This window comes from Patagioenas fasciata, chromosome 17 (genome assembly GCF_037038585.1).
Source record: "Patagioenas fasciata isolate bPatFas1 chromosome 17, bPatFas1.hap1, whole genome shotgun sequence".
In the NCBI taxonomy this organism is placed as follows: domain Eukaryota; kingdom Metazoa; phylum Chordata; class Aves; order Columbiformes; family Columbidae; genus Patagioenas; species Patagioenas fasciata.
This window is the reverse complement of record NC_092536.1, coordinates 8900121-8916795: the sequence shown is the minus strand read 5'-3', so window position 1 is coordinate 8916795 and position 16675 is coordinate 8900121. Positions and strand designations below refer to the sequence as shown.

General features: G+C 43.2%; 1 protein-coding gene across 5 annotated transcripts in view; it reads right to left on the bottom strand.

Annotated features, from left to right (window-relative positions):
• CABIN1 (calcineurin binding protein 1) overlaps positions 1–16675 on the bottom strand; it is a 102115-nt gene that overhangs the window by 24582 nt on the left and 60858 nt on the right. For all 5 annotated transcript variants that reach the window (XM_065851320.2, XM_065851323.2, XM_065851322.2 and 2 more), the window contains 4 exons: positions 4740–4903; positions 2616–2712; positions 1149–1790; positions 615–689 (listed from right to left, as the gene is read on the bottom strand). In XM_065851320.2, coding sequence (XP_065707392.1) covers positions 615–689; positions 1149–1790; positions 2616–2712; positions 4740–4903 — 978 coding nt within the window. The remainder of the gene's footprint in view (positions 1–614; positions 690–1148; positions 1791–2615; positions 2713–4739; positions 4904–16675) is intronic.

Below are 16675 nucleotides of genomic sequence, written 5' to 3'. Positions count from 1 at the left end.
GCTTTTGAAGAGGTGAATACATCCAAAAAGTAAATTGTAAGGTTACCTCTTAAAGATTTTGCATTAACAAGTAATAGATAACCATCCCTTAAAGGTCTAAATTGTTTGCTGAATAAACCAGAAACTACAAGCTAAAAACAAACTGAGTAATATAATAGAATTGAAATCAGACTCTCAGCCACGCAAGTTGAGATAAAAGATATTTGGTATCTGCAGAGCAGAGCGAAATGTTAACAAGGGAAGAGCTGCTGACATTATTAGCCCTTAGGGGTCAGAGAGAAGTCATTATCATCCATGAAATGCTCAGGAATGACATGGACATTAAGAAAATTGTAGTGTGCCATAAATATTTCAATTTGAAGACTGTATGGGGTTTCCCCAAAAGCTTTTAGGTGAGCAAACTGTCCTTCAAGCCTGACATAAACAGTAACAATGACGCTAACAAAAGGGATGAGCTCCCTGCACTAATGGGACTCCACTTATCTTAGATGACAACACCACAAGGAAAGCAGATATTCCTTTTTTTTTGTGCTGCAGACACTCAGTGACAGGCTTGATTGTACAGACTCGGTAACAAAAGCATGTTACAAGCAGCCAGGGACTTCAGAGCTTACCTGTTTCTGTGCTGATGCTCCCATATGCACCTGGCAAAACTTGACTGCCTGTTCAAGTGCTACTTCTTCATCCACCTGAACATAAAATCACAACTAATGAAGTCATAATTACTTAGCTCATCTATAAATAAAATCCAATTCAGATGAAACAGGGATATAGAGCATATGAGTAAGGAGGAGAAGCAGCACTTCTACAGCAGAACAGTGATCCTACATTATTCAGGAGTGTATACTCAAATATACACAACTCTCTCTTAATTCAAACATTTAGCATGAACAAATCCCACATAATTGGTGTTACGGCTCTTAACTGATTTAAGAAATTTAGTTCCAAAACATGGAGTGTCGTACTTCCCCATCCACCCCCAAGCAGTGGTCTTGTCCAGAGAGTGGTTCTTCAGGAGATATTTACCTCTCTGACTTTTGAACAGGTATAGGGCAAATTTTATACTGCTTGGTTTGCAAATTATTGTTATTCTATAATCCTGTCTAAGGTCACATAGAGAAATTACAATTAACGATAAAACACTTTACCTGTTTAATCAGCATGTACGTTTCAGACATGATCTTCTCAATTTTACCCAGGTCATAGGCCATAACTTTCTGACCTTGCTGCCACACTCGATAAGCATCGAGCAGAAGTGTTTTCCCAGACTCAACGTCCTCCAGTAATTTCCTCTTCCTGCTTGATCTCTGGACAGGTTCCTCCATAGGTACTGTGTGAACTAGTCCTTTAGCTGCCTGCTGTTGATGTTTGGAGCTGATACTTAGCTCTTCCAAAGAAAGTTCTGTAGTCCGGCTTTCTGGAGCTCTCTCCTTTGAGGTCCTGCCAGACTGCAGACGCTCTGGCTCACCGCGTCTACATGAAGAATCAATTTTTTCAAGGTCAACAGAATATCCATCGAGATCCATAGGCTCCACTGAACCAGGCCTAGGGAGCTCTTTACTTTCCTTGTCATTCTTGTCCTCTTGTTCCAATATGTCCATAGCATTGGGAATTTGTCCCTGGGTCACGCCCTTTATTCCATTTTCAGTACTATGTACTACTCCATCTGATAAAACCGGCTTTTTGGGAAGGACATCTTTCCCCTCTTCAGCACTAGTTTTATTAGAGACGTCTGTTGTCATCCTTCCTGAAGAAAGACTACAAGACTTGGAACTCTGATCTTCTGAGACCTTAATAAAAGAAGTAATTCTTCTCTGTTATTGAAATCAGAATGCATTTGAGCACAGCTATGGCTACCAAGAATATTGACAATTAACGTTACTGCTGAAGAAAATGCACTTACTCCATGTTCATTCTTCTTTATTCCTGAGTATCAATTAATCCAAGCAACAAGTCTTACACTGAAGTATTTAAATACGTGAGTACAGAGTACATACAGAGTCCCAGTATTCTTCAGGATGTTTTCATTTACTTTGTTATACCTATACTCGGTAAACTTGGAAAACCATTAGAACAAGTTCTCCTTGAAAGTGTTTACCAATTAAACTTCCAATTTCCTGTTATCTTAACCTGGAAACTGATTAGTTTCTAAGTGACTTTTTAAAACTAAATCTAAGTTACAATTAAATGTAATGGCAGGTGTGGTGCTGTCAGGGACCAGCAGTAAAAACTGGTGAGGCATGCAATACCTAGCTGTCTGGTTTTGTTTTGCAAGAGGAATCTCAGTTCATTTCAAAAGGAAGCTCTCAATAAACTCCACATGAAAATATAGCTGTTCTTATACTCCATGTAACGACCATCATTTGAAATTTAAGGGACAGTCAAACCAAACTTACTGCAACCCATTCTCAACAACTGTATTTGTCACTGGATTTCAAAAATGGAAAATAACGCTGGAAGAATGTTTTCTACGCAGCCGCATGTAAACAAAAGGTATTAGAAATAAGTGATGATAACCTAGTCCTTTGGCCTCAGGAGATCTAAGGAATGAGTAAACTGAACCTAGAAAAATCTAACTGGTAAATCAATGACCATTAAACACGCTGCTGCCTCACCTGCGTCAGGTCGTTGAGTGTGTCCTCCAAGACTTTCACTGTGAGCACAAAGGCTTGTTGGGCCAGAACCTGGCGATCTGCATCACGCAAGTACTTCCTGTGCCATAGTGAGACAACACAAGTTAAGGTAACTGCTGGAAGCTTATGGGCCTTTAAAAGCAGGAACCAGGACATTTAAAAAAACACAACCAAACAAAAACCACTGCCACAACAAATTTTAAACAAGTTAGAAGAAAGCAAACAAAACATACACAGTCACATACTGATATACAACACTGGTAGTTCTGTTTCCCTATAACTCTCCCCTCCCCACCATCATCAAAAGATGAAATGCATGAAGCAAAAGGTAGCACTACCTACACACAGATGGAATGGGAAAAATGAAGAAAAAAAAAAAAACCCCAAATCACCAAACAAAACCCCACCACCACAAAAAAAAAACTAACCACCAAACCCAGAGCAAACCAGACAACCAGAATTACAGCTCTCTTGGGCCAAGCCTCCTGTGCCCCCCAAATACTGGCCTTATCAAACCTCTTCTTGAAGAAGAGTATTAGTCACACAAAGCTATCTTGAACTGTCAGGTGATTTTCATGTTCTGGATAAAACGTGTGTGTGAGATTAAGGACACCAGCAAATCCCTTCTCGTTGGTCATACCAGTTGCCTTTGAATCTAGGGGTTTTAGAGCTAAAACACTTGTGTGCTAATACCTTTTTTCCTATTTAGTACTATAAAAAATAACATTGTATGTGTAAAACTTATTCACTCTATAGCTTAATTCAACTTACTAGAGCATTGTAACTTCAGTGTATTGTGACACAATGCCTTAGTCCACTTTCAAGGAAAAATATTTCCAGCCATCAATCCCACCTGAGTTTAATGGAAAACTGAATTTCTAATTCAGAACTGGCTAAAAATCAAGCAAATAATTTTGAAGGGTACTATTTCAATCAAAAAGCCAACATTTTTCATAAGCATATTTTCTCTCCACAGTATTAGATTTATTGGGTAATTTAATGTTTTTTCAGACAAAGGATACAGAAACCTGACTCCTCATTAGTTCAGTAATAACTAAAGTTCAGCTAAATCTCCCCCTATTTTTCAAAACAGGGTTGTTACAGGCATATACCAGACACACCCAGAATATTTGCATTTATAAATTCCTGCAACAATTGCAGTTCACCATGGTTGGCACTGGCTGATCCAACATGTCATATTACTTGTTTGTTAAATTCAGTCTAGACTTATAAATAACATAATATTTTTAGTACAACTGTCAGCTTGCTTAAGACAGAATTTAAACCTTCTATGGTCCAGTACTTCTGATATGCTAAAAGTCAAAGTATTTTTGGCTTTGACTTTGCTGAACATGTGGTGACATATTCCCAGACACACAAGCTACGCAAATTCACATGTGCTCACACTGAAACACACGTGAAGAAACCTTCAATGCCTCCACCTTACTGCCCTTAATCTTCCAGTTCAACTTCTTAAGCATTTGCCAGAGACTAATTTCAACATTTCCCACTCGGTAAGCTACTAGAATTTTACCTCAATCACCTCAATGTTTTCCTTAGATGTTTATTTTGGTCTTCCCATTGATATGAATCCATATATAGCTCACACTAAATGGCTTCTTTTTTTCTTAAATAAGGTTAATGCAATTAAAATTAGATCACCCCTGAACAGGATAAGCTTTTTAAATAGCATCAGCTGCCGAGAGGCACATAACCATTGTTCAGCCCGTGGGGGATTACAGCAGGATGCCTGGGCCATGACCTCCCTCACTGGTCATCGCTCTTACGCAACAGCCGACCGAGGGGCGCGGGTCACGATGCTCCGTTTCATCAGCAAATCCCTCCACGTGACAGAAAACCTCTGCAAGCCTGTCAAGGCAGCTGCGTGGCTGCTCCGAGTACCAAGAGAAATGCTGAAGAAGTCTAGTCTCTATTATGGTATCGCAATCCTGAGAAAACTTAATCATCATTCCACTACTTTCCCAAGGAAATGTGTCTGAAAGTTTCTTTCCTAAACTAATAACATCTTTAAATAAAATACTCACACAGTGAACAAAATACATTCAAAGCTTTATGAAGTAATGGATTAAAAGAAATATCTCATACTTTCCCTGATCAGGGGTTCTCTGTAGCATAGATGAGACTTTCAGCAAGGTGTTGTAATCCTTCAGCTGTGACAGCACATTGAGCAGCAGGACGATAGAGCGGTTCATATGAGATGCAAAACTGCCCGGGCGGTCGATCTCATCCACGGGGATGCGCCAGATTCCCTGCAGGGACAGGAAAAGAGGAAACTCCTAAAGAGGGATCCAACTGAAAAGAGCAGAGATTTTATAATATAGATTGGGTTCCGCAGCAGACCGAATTTCACCGAGGGTCAGGGGAATAATGGACAGAAAAATGTCCTTCAGACATGGAGATCTGGATTTCAAGTCAACAGATTCCTGCCAGTAGCAAACAAGGGCAGATTGCAGAAGCCACAGAACACCTTCTAAATGTGCCTGTGAACTATGGCCAGAAAAAAGTACAGCAAAGCCTCAATTATCTTGTGCACTTTTCTTAAGTATCTGTGAACTCACCTTTCTAAGCCAAAGCTCAACTACCATAAAAAACAAGGAGTAACTTATTTGTAAGTTTTCCTGGCCTGAAAGCTGCTGCTTTTGTGCAGCCACAGCAAGATTCTATCTTCAAATAATCTGTAACTAAACGTCTTAGGAACTTGGTTACTGCCTTGATATCACCAGTGTTCACCATGGCACTAACCAGATCGAATCAGATTCCTCAGCAGTGTCCATGTTCCAGCAGCAGATTCAAATACCTGTGCACACATCCTGAGCCTTCCATTAATAGTTAAATTTCTGGGACAAAGGAATCTTTGAGGAGCAATGCTGGAGACTGACAGAAAATATAATTTAATTATGGGTAGTCAGCTCAGATTTTGCAAAGTCTAATAAGGAATTTTTTTTTAGGTGTTTAACACGGATGCTGTCAGCACATTAGTCAACCATATTTAAAAAATGCAACGCAAACACTACTACGCTTGCATGTTAGTATTTCCATTCACAAAAGCTGTTGTTACATCAGTGCAAATCCTTCCCCTGTGCTTTATTTGGTTCTGAAACTTCTCCTGTAGCAGCTCTCTACGATGAAAATCCTCTGGTCATTTATATCATTTTGTGACAATGCAGGAAAGAACAGTCCCACCAACAATGAATTTTGCTTTCCAAACCTGTTCAGAGAGCAGGATATACAAATATTTACTCTTTTATCCTTGTTTAAGGGTCTTGTTTTGATACCTTTAGTGTTAGTTTCAGTGTGAGCAAAATTCTTCAGAACTTAATGCAAGGTTGAAGCAAAGTAAATGATTACTGCAATCACAAATGACATGGGACCTACAGTGGACCCTCACCCTGCACATCATCAGGCAATCTGCAGCTTTACTCCATAGGATGTGTAGCAACTTGGGAAAAAACAACACACAATATCAGAGCTTTTCAATAGGAAAGAATGACTTCAGCTCCATATAATGCAAAGACTATTCTGCCTGATTTTCTTACTCTTGCTCTCTATTCTTACTCTTAAGCGATCACAGCAAAAGCCATTTTTCCTCTTTGCTCCCTGAAGCTTACTCTCAAACTTTTTTTTTTTTGCAGCTTCCCCTTTCCAGAAAGTACCTGAAACCATCCCATGGGTGACCCCCCCAGGCACAACCATTGCTGCCTCCTGTCCCCAGCTACCAACTTCCACGAGTACCTTCTGCGGCTTGATGGCATCTCATCTGCTCAGGAGCTCTCAAGCACATACAGATCCTGCAGGTAACAGTTCCTTAGAACAGCACATACTTTATTCAAATGGAGAAGCTTTTTCTTCCCCTAAACCATACAATGACTTCCAGGCTACAGATGAAACACACATTACAGAGTTGATATTTTTTCCTTCGCTGCACATATGTAAACTGGATTTCTGCCAAATCCCAAAGCGACCACATGTCTCATGGTAGCACCACTTTGCAACAACCTGCTTCCCAATGTAACTATACAAAACAATTTATGGTCAAGGGAGATGCAGGCTGTAGGAATGGAAGACGGCCAACGGGGAGGTTCCTGGTCTTTTTCAGCATTATCTCATCCTTCATTTGAAGGAGGCAGATCACTTGGAGGGAGCTTTTGGATGCCGTAGCTGGAATCAGCTGAAAATAATTTTACGGCTCCTTCTCACACGTCCCATGTATACATTTTAACGCTACCCCGGAAATTACATTAATGCAGTAAAACCATGTGCAATGACAGAATGTGGTAAATGCAGCAAGAAAGCTGCGACTGACAAAGTCCATCTCACAGCTGTGTGTTCTGGGGAATGATGCTCTTCTGCCTTTCTACATTGGAAGAGCTCAAATTAAAACTCACATCAGAGGTGTTTACATTTACTTTATCATTGCAACTACGAAAGAAAGGCTGATTTAAAAGGAAAGTCACTAACTTTTCAAGTGCTGACTTGCAACTTTACAAATGAAGAACAGCAACAAACAAGATCACCGGCCCATGTTACATACCTGCCTGTTTCACATGCAGCCTCAAGCCAAAAGCAGAAACCAACCTGCCATCAGGAGTCAGAACAATCTTCATTCCACCCACTGCAATTTTATTAAGCAATATGCAAAACACTGATGTTAAAGTGAGCTTATCAGAATTTATTTAATGAGCAATGCTGAATTCTTTTTAATGCCGCAACTGGAGTCAGACAGTAAAGAAACTATCTCAACCAAACCTCTCCCAAAAAGAAGTTTAACTAAGCCCATCAGGCATGAATTTTTCCTTTCTAAGCATCAACAGCCTTCAGAAAGAATATTTCTGAATTCAGATCGCATAATGCAACTTTTTTTTTAATATTTTTTTAAACAAGACTTAAGAAAGATATAAATGTAAGGCTTATAATAAAATAACTGCAGAGGAGACTGCAAAAAGTTACTCAGTTTGACTAAAATTAAAGTTTTCCTACTTTCATTTAAAAATTCAGATCTGTTAGTATCTCCCTTGAAAGTACAAACACAGAGGGGTGCAGACCTGGTGACAACCATTTGCAGTTCTTTGAAGTGGTTTGTTACTGATCATGACCACTCGGGTCACTTGACAAAATGTCTCTGGCTCTGGTCACCAAAAGGATTTTGCATCCCAGGCCCCGTTCCTGTCTGCAGCTGCAAAGTTCTCTTCTCCCTTCTGCAACAGCCAGCGATGCTGTTTACACGAAACCAGAGGAAGGAGTGAGACGCTTCCAACAACTCCAAAATGCCTTTCAAGATCCAAAACATCAAGCTGCCTTCCTGACTACACAAACACTGAGAGCTGGGGGCGGGGGAATCGAGCCTGAGATGCGCTGCTAGGAAAAAATGAACCTACGAGTATGAGAAAATTCTGTGCGTTACTTAATACTGAGCTTTACCTTAAGTACAAAACTGAATAATTAAGTCAGTACACCACATTCCTGGTGACACTTTTTTCAGCGCGAAACTTGCTGCAGAGCCTCCCGTTGCAGAACCGAAGGCTCGGGGAGGGTGAGGAGGCCGGTGCTGCGCGGGGCTCTGTGAGCACAGCCACAGACCTGGTGACTTTTGAGCTCAGTCACTGAAAACAGAAAGGAAGGAAGCGCTTATTATTCCTCCACGCTGCTCACTCCAGAACGGTACGGGAGAGGATTCCCTGGGGTTTCGGAATGCCTCTCCGAGGAGGAAGGGCTGACGGTTCTCAGCAAAACCAAAACTTCTCAGGGGCTGGTGCTGCTGACGCTGCAGAGCTCCCCGTAAGCCATTTTCTAAGCAGAGATCAGACTTTACTCTCTCAGTGCTCCATGGCTTCTCTTCTGAACGAAATGGAGAAATGCTACTCATGCTTCTTCAGATGATCCAATTCACATATAACAAGCAAACATAAAACTACTGCTACAAATAAAGACCCACAATTAGTTATTATTCAATTCTTCCTTTTTTTTTCCTTATTTCCAAGGGGTCCCAGAAGTGCAAGTTGCACCACATAAAACAAACAATTCCACTGCTGCCTTCAAGTGATCAAAGCAAAAACAAACATTTTGTCATCTGGCAGCCTCAGTAATGTCCTACTAAAAGCCTTTAGTAAAAACAAATCTCATTTCGATATTATTTTGTCAGAAAATATGACAAAACTAACAAACCAACTAACAAAGTGGGGCAGGGAAGCCACCAATTAATAATGCAACAACATACACACCATTTTAAAACCAGAAGTTGCACTAAGCACAACTGCATAATCCCTGGAAAGCTCACGCTTTCCTAAAGGTTTTCTGTTAAGTATCTGTTTTAATACAGGGTTAAGCACAATGTACTGAAGTACTCCCGGCTTTACTCAGGTCCTTTCTTCACATTACTTAGGTCAATGTGGCCTCTTGCCAGTTCCAGTGTCACCAGTAAAACCTCTGCCTCCACCAAACCACCTTTTCTCATCCAATGTTAACATGCTCCCGTAGCTCTTACTATTTTACTCCGTCACCTGATTTCGGCTTTCCTTCTTTCCTACAGACAATTCTATTCTTTTTCTTCCTAAACTCCTGATTTCATCCACGCTGCTATTCAGTATGTAGGGAACAATCCCACCTCTGTGAACAGGAATGCGAGAAGGGACAAAAGTACTAAGAAATGAAAGCAGCTGTATTCAGAATATTAAAATATTTAGCTGCAGGGACTTGTAGAATCAAGGAAAAAAAAGCAGCCCCTGTTTTCTGTAACTTAGCCAATTTCAGAAAAATATTACCTTTCCGAGTATTTAAGCAGCATCCCTCACCTACTGTTGATCTTGTTCACACAGTACAGTAACAAAATATTAAAAAAGAGTATGATAACAAATAAATGACATTTCATCAGCCTGGAAAAGGAAACCAAAATAAGGCAAAACTGCAGCAGCTTCCTTTTGATAAGTAAGAACCAAGCAGGATTATGATTCTCAGTCTACAAGGTAAACATTGTCCATTTCTTTTTTTCTTCTTTTTAAATACACACCCACTTGCAAGTCAACAACCAGCATGTATGCATCCTGGAAGGGCTGTGGAATTCTGCAGCATTATTTCAGCAAGAGAGCAGCAGGAAAAATATTGACAAATTAAAATGCTCCACATGCTCCGATTTTCATATGCTGATAAAGAAACATAATGAACAATTTTCACCCCTTATTTCTCCCTTCAAAATACAATGTATTTTCAAAGTTTTAAATTTAAAATACTTCAATTTCTAGAGAAATAATTTTACAGTCGACGTGACATTAAATTGGTTTTAACCTTACAAAAAGAACACCCAAGCCATACCCTTGGAGAGACTATTATGTGTGAGCATGAGTCAGGGACACACACACACACGAAGAAGGGAAACGGACTCATGTCCTCGCTGCATAAGCAATTACATAAAGCCAGAAATGCCTCACTAAGATGACGAGTTACAAGTTCAGGTGGAATTAGTGAAACAGAAAACAAGGCCTACAGATAGCCCTTGTGAAACACTGGGTTTGGCCCTTTTCCAGGCACAATCTGGAGGGTTTTGTTGACTCAGTAAGGAGGCTTGAGGAGTTTTCACTCAGATGGTTCCCATGTACCATGTGATTCCACAACGATGTCAACAAAAAGTCACATCATCTCTTTTTAAAGGGAAATGGCTAACTAAACTATATATTTAGATAAAAAAAGAATCTGCTCTACTCCACAGCTACAATGGAAAGGCAGAAGAAAGCACGAAGGAGTGACAAGCTGTTCTCTTCAAGCCAGTTTTGAAGGTGCAGTCCTGCTCAGGCGCCGCAGGCGCCGCGTCCCCTCCGCAGCTCCGCACCGGGTGCCTCGGGCAGACACCCCACGTGAAAGCCGGAGCACAGGGGCAGCACCATGCACCATCCTGGGGTGAAGACAACAACTGCTCCCACGCTGCTCTTCCAGGTTAACGCCAACAGCACTGGTGGAACATCCTTCCCCAGAGCACTCCAAGAAACAGTCCTTAGATTCCCTCTTGTCTAGTCCCCTATTTCTCTACTCTACAAATCCAGGGTGCATTTGAAGACAGAGCCTTGAACACTGATTTTTTAATTTTGCCCCCTGTTGCCAACTGGAAGGTTGGTTCCTTTTTGGATAGCTGGACAACTCAAGATGGAAGGTCAGATATTGATAAAAAGACTTTTGGACAAATTACTTAAATACATTTATTGCCTTTTCTCCAGAAGTTGTTCCCTTTTACCAGCCCTATTTTAGGGAAAAAAAAAAGGGACTGGTTAGGAAGGGAATTAAATTATCAGCAGTACGTTTCACGCACTATGTCCTGCAGCCAGCATAGGGTTTAAAAAGAAAAGGTGCTTGCCAAAGGGATGCAGGACAGGAGTCATCTAGTGATTTAGTCAGGTACTTCTATCTACTCAAATGAAAACACCAAGAAAGGTATCTGCCCACCCATGCTGGAATTTCTGATGGTGCATTTGTTACTTCAGTGTCATTTTTTGGGGTACATTTTGGCTTATGTCCTGTCCCTATCTGAAAGAGCCTGGAATTCTTTCTTTGGAAGGATATAAAGCAGAGAAGTCCAAAGAATATAAAATGCTTCTAGATCTTCTAATAAGCAAATAACTTGAGGCAGAAATCTAGTGAAAGAACACAAAACCCTCATCAGGAAAACTACCAGAATTTTGCATTTCTTTAGGCATTCTCAGGGGCCAGATGCAGGAAGATTTCTTTAGCGCCAGAATAAATGGTTAGCAGGGCACATCCAGACCCTGACAAGGGTTCTGGTTTTGCTTAACAGACAGTCTTCTGTTGTTTTAAGAGGATTTTTCTGCTTAGATCTTTTCTGCGTATCTGCTACAACCAGACTGCCTGGCATCAGATGCAAATGGTACCCAGAGCTCATGAAACAAGCTTGGCACAGTCCATCCCTGTGCCTGGAACTGCGGGGGCTCCTGCATCAGCCCCCTGCAGACATCAGCAAACTCTTCTTTTTCACCACACGTGGGATTCATTTACTTTAATGCCACGTCTACGATATAGAGACACACATCTAACGATACCACCTAAAAACCTTTTACAGAGGCACAATGGCATTTAGGGGATGTGGCTCACCTGAGCTATTGTAGGCTCTACTTCAGGCCTTCAACATACACATAGATAGTGGTTTTAGCAGCTTATTTAGGAACAAATTGAGATTACAGAAAAAGATGGTACACTTCACTGAACAGGTTGTGAAGTTATTTACAAAAATTAAGAGAGCTGCACACTGGAATGTAATGAAGAACTGTCAATATTTTTAATGGCACAACTATAAACAAGTACTGCCAACCAGGAAAAAATATAAAGTGACATACATACCAGGAATGGTACCAAACAAGTTATACTCAACTGTGCACTATTAGCCATCAAATTCTAAAAGCTTTTTGGAAAGCAACAAGAATGGCACGTTCCATCACTCACTGGCTGGTATTCCAGTATATGCAGACAATCGGGAAGCACAGAGAAATACTTGCATCTTTTTTCAATGCTGAAAAGAATAAAAGCAACGGAGAGCTGAACTGGACAAAAATGTAAAGTCCTCCAGTGTTCTGACAGAGGTAAAATGACAGCAGGAGCTGGCAAAAAAGCTTTTTAATCTCAAATCAGAATTCCGTAAGACCTAACTAGGGTTCCTTATTCCTTTTTCATAATGTCAGCTTTATAAAGATATGTGTTTGCAAATACATGACTTAGTTCATATTTGAAGGTCACAGTTCTGTCTGAGGTTTCATGCTGGCTTAGGAATGACAGAAGTACACATCCTGGATATCAAACTGTTTATCAGCCAAAGTTGAGGGCAGGAAGCAGCTTATTTAACATAGGTAGTAAGAAGCAAATATCCCATTTAAGTGCTTATGAACCAGAAAAAAAAAACATGCAGTAGTAAAAAGGAGTCAAGCCTCGGAGAAGACATACTCCTCTCAAACAACTACAGTTCTACATGAGTTTGCACATTTCATCCTCACCAATTAAGATCTCTGAATTAAGTTAATAGGAGTTGATTTCTTCTCCCCCTGCTACAGCAGCGTCCCTAGAACACCTCCCTTCTCTGCCCAACAAGTGGAGGCCCTGGATGAGTCCTGACTGCTATAAAAGGCAAAAAAATCTGTTACCGTTGTGCACCCCTTAGCTAACCTCAGCACATCTTTTCTCCTCTGATACAGAAATTCATGCAACAAAAAAGAGCTTCATTAACTCTGTCATTCAAGTAGTTTATCCTCTTTTTTTGGGGGAGGTGGGAGGGGGCTGTGTGTTAAAGCTAATGCTGTCTTGCTTTAGAGATTCACAGGGCTTCCTCAGCAATACAGGGTTTAAAAACAAACAAAAGCGGTTCTTTATCGAATTATAAGTTAGTGATAATGTCTAATTCAAGTAAACATATAGGCAGCAGTGTGCCCAGCACCCCAACTGAAGTTGATTGATCTCTGATAACACCAGAGGAACAAGACATTGCAGAGAAGCTATAATTCAATTACCCTATTTACAGTAATGTAAATCACAGTATACGCAGGGGATCTTCAGTATTCAACCAGCAGCAATACTACAACAGTTTAATCTAGCACAAGGCATGGCAGTGACTCAGTGAGCTCAGCAGAAGACAGGGTACAGTCTGATGGTGTTTGATTTCAGAGATATTGAGAGATAGGAATTGTTTGAGAACAACCAGAGTAATTACTGAGGGGGAGAGGAGGAGTGAGGAAGGCCCCAACATTTAGAGTATTTCATACTCCAATAAAGATGCTAAAAACACACAAAAGTCCTATTACTGAAAACAACCAGAACAATATCTGGGTATTCAAGATGTCAACCTGAATATGCTCCAATAAAAAAAGACAATTCTTGCAGCTCCCTGGGTAATAAAAACCCCCACAACATATGCTTTAATTCCTAGAGCTTCTAGATCTGCTTCATGCAAAATACCCACAGCACACACAGAAATCTGCCAGTGCACAAATAAACACATGCTGCAGTAAATTAAAAAAAATAGAAACACGAAGCTGCCACAGCCAATGCCGCAAACAGCACGTGGCACTCGCTTTATGCACAACACCAGAATTTACTGCAATTAAGACATACGTTCTAAAATTATAAACATGTGACCAGACAAAGCTGACTGCTTTTAACAAACTGCTAATTAAATTGGAATCCTCTTATCCTCCCTCTCTCTCTTTAGCTCAATGAAGCAGCAACTGCTACAGCATAGTAGCTCATGCAAAACAGATACTGAACAACAGGCTTTTCTGTTAGGTCACTGTTAAGAAGGGGAATCTCCAGCGTGAGCCTGGCTGTCGTAGGCAGAACAGCAGAGTGCACACCACAGATCACAGCTGGCTGCTCTGTGCCAGACATGATTTTTACAGACCTACCGCCTCTTTTTTTCCTCTAGACATGAAAGCCTCCCCTTGCAAGCTTTAGGGCTGAATCGAAAACGAGGGTGCTAAATAATTCATCCCAGTGACGAGGTGGAGGAAGGAGACCAAGAAATCCCAAACAATGCAGACAGAAGAAAACAAAAATCCCTCACCCTTTCGTGCCCCCTTCCAAACTTCTCTCGGCTCCTCCGTCTCCCATTGCTCTCGGGATTTTCCTCTGTGCAGCAAAGCAGATCTGTCACAGCCTCTAACCAAAGGCGAACCGAACTAATTAAATAAGTATTTCCCAACCACGACAGCGAATGTCATCAGAGCCCATCTCCTGCCTGCGCTGCCTGCTCGGCGCTGCGGGTGAGCCCCGGGGGCGCCCGGAGCCGCCCAGCCCCGCCGGGGGAAGGGACGGGATTCCCCGCGGTACCGACCAGCTTCGCGGGGACGGGTTTGAACACCCGCGGGCAAGCTGGGAAGGGGAAAGGCACGCCGCGCCGAGAAACGCCCTGCAATTTGGGGAAGCCGGCAGCTATTTGTGGCAAAGAGAAAGCAAACTTACTACAACAGCGCGCCTGGCCCCGCCGGAGCTCCAGGGAGGGCCCTGCGCCGCTCCCCCGCCAGCAGCCGCTTCTCCCCGGGGCATCACCCAGCAGCACCGGCTCCCCCCGGGGCATCCACCCGGGGCATCCCCCCGCAGCCCCGGCACGGTTGCTCAGCCGAGCAGGAGACGCGTTTCACCCCAGCCCACCGGTCCGGGCCTCCCCGCGGCGCGCTGGCGAGGGGGGGGAAGTTCCCCTCCAGCCTCCCCCGCCCGCCCCGCGCGGGGCGGCCGCTTCCCCGGACCGCGGGGCCGGCCCCCGCACTCACCATTCCCGAGCGCCGGGCTGGCTCGGCCCGAGTTCCCCCGCGGAGCCGGAGCGCGCCCGCCCCCGCCCGGGCCCCCGCCCCGCGCCCCCACCTGACCGCGCACCGAGCCCGCCTGCGCCCCCGCCCGCCTCACACTTCCTCTCGCACCGGAGTTCGCCCGACCTCTGGGAACCGCATACCTTAGATTTCCTGCCGCCGCCGCTTCTTTTTTTTTCCTCTCTCCGTCTCCCCTCTTTCTTTGCAACTGGGGGCGGGGGGCGGCGTGCAGGGCTGGAGCTGTTTGCTCGGCTCTTGTTTGACATAGGATGTTGGTCCCAGTTATCGCCGAGCCTGGCTCAGAGCCATCCCACTTAGGGCAAGTGAGTAAACAGCTGCTCCTGTCGGTTTGCGAGCATTAATAAAAAACAGTTATCTGCTCCCACCTGTCCGCGAACCTGCCCAAAAATACTCCGTGACCCAGTTTAACCCCGCCGCTGCCGCTTCAGTGCCCTTCACCGGAGGCCCATTCGTGACCTATTTTTCCCAAGCGTGGCCGGTTCCTTCTTTTTCCCGCGGGGCTGGGCCGGCGGAGCTCGCCTGGCTGCTCGGAGCGGAGGAGGGAGGCGGCGGCAGCGGCTGCAGCCATGGCTGCGCGGGGGCTGCGGGGCTGCGCGGTGACTGCGCGGTGACTGCGCGGCCGCCGCCGCACGCAGCCGGCACAGGCGGGTATCCGGCCCCGCAAGGCGCTGCACTAGTTCCCCTTCGTGCCACTGAACCACCTTTCACCAAACCGCAGGACAATCCTCCACCGCTGTTTCCTTGTATTTGTGCTGTCAGATCGTTCCCTCCTCAGGGCTTTTTAACTGAGCTCCAGCTTTTGCAATACCAGCAGGGGCTGGTGGCACATTTCTTTCACCAGTCCCTTGCCTCCTGCTTCATTACATCCTTCTCCCTTTCTCAGATTGTTGGAAGGGGAAAACAAAGGTCTACCCCTCGTCCTTTACCCCATACTTCCCTCTATTCAATCAGTCCCAAGACCCAAACCACGAACCAGCCCACTGCCAACCTCAGAGCATCCAATCCCGCCTCAGAACTGGCTGAAATATTGTTCTCAATCTGAGCACAGCTAAACTTACCTTCTTTGCCCAGCCACTCATTCAGGCTCTACTTCCCATTACCTTCATCACAAAAGTTTAAACATTTTATCAGTAGTTGTTCCTTTCTCTCACTTTTGCAGGCAGAGTAATTGCTTTGACTTCCTCCTCGCCTTCCTAAGCATTGCAGCGGCTGGGTTGTTTCCCTTCTGATGGCTAGGATTAATCTGAAGTGCTCAAAATCTATCCTGTTTACTAACACCTCAGGCTTAATAGCCTACTCCACAACTGCAATAATCCCCATACGCTATGCAGAAGTCAACTGCTAAAATTATCTTTCTTTCCCATCATTTTAGCCACTTTCTACCCATTTTTTCATTTCTTCATGTTCCTCTTACCACATCAATTCTAGGCTTCTCACACTGAAAGCCCCACATACATTGCCACTTCCTCCTTATTTCTCTAGTTTATGTATATACATTTATGCTTAACAGCATCTTTAAAAAAAAAAGCTAAATAATAATAATTTAGCTATCCTATTTATCTTTTATAAAATTACATTAATCAAAACCACGCCATGTCTATCTCTCCACTTAAAACTGTAAGAGTCAGCTTTTTTTGTTTTAAAGCTAAGATTTCACTATGGGCATCACCACTTTCTCAAATAACCTGTGTCTTCATTGCCTCTCACATCTCGCTA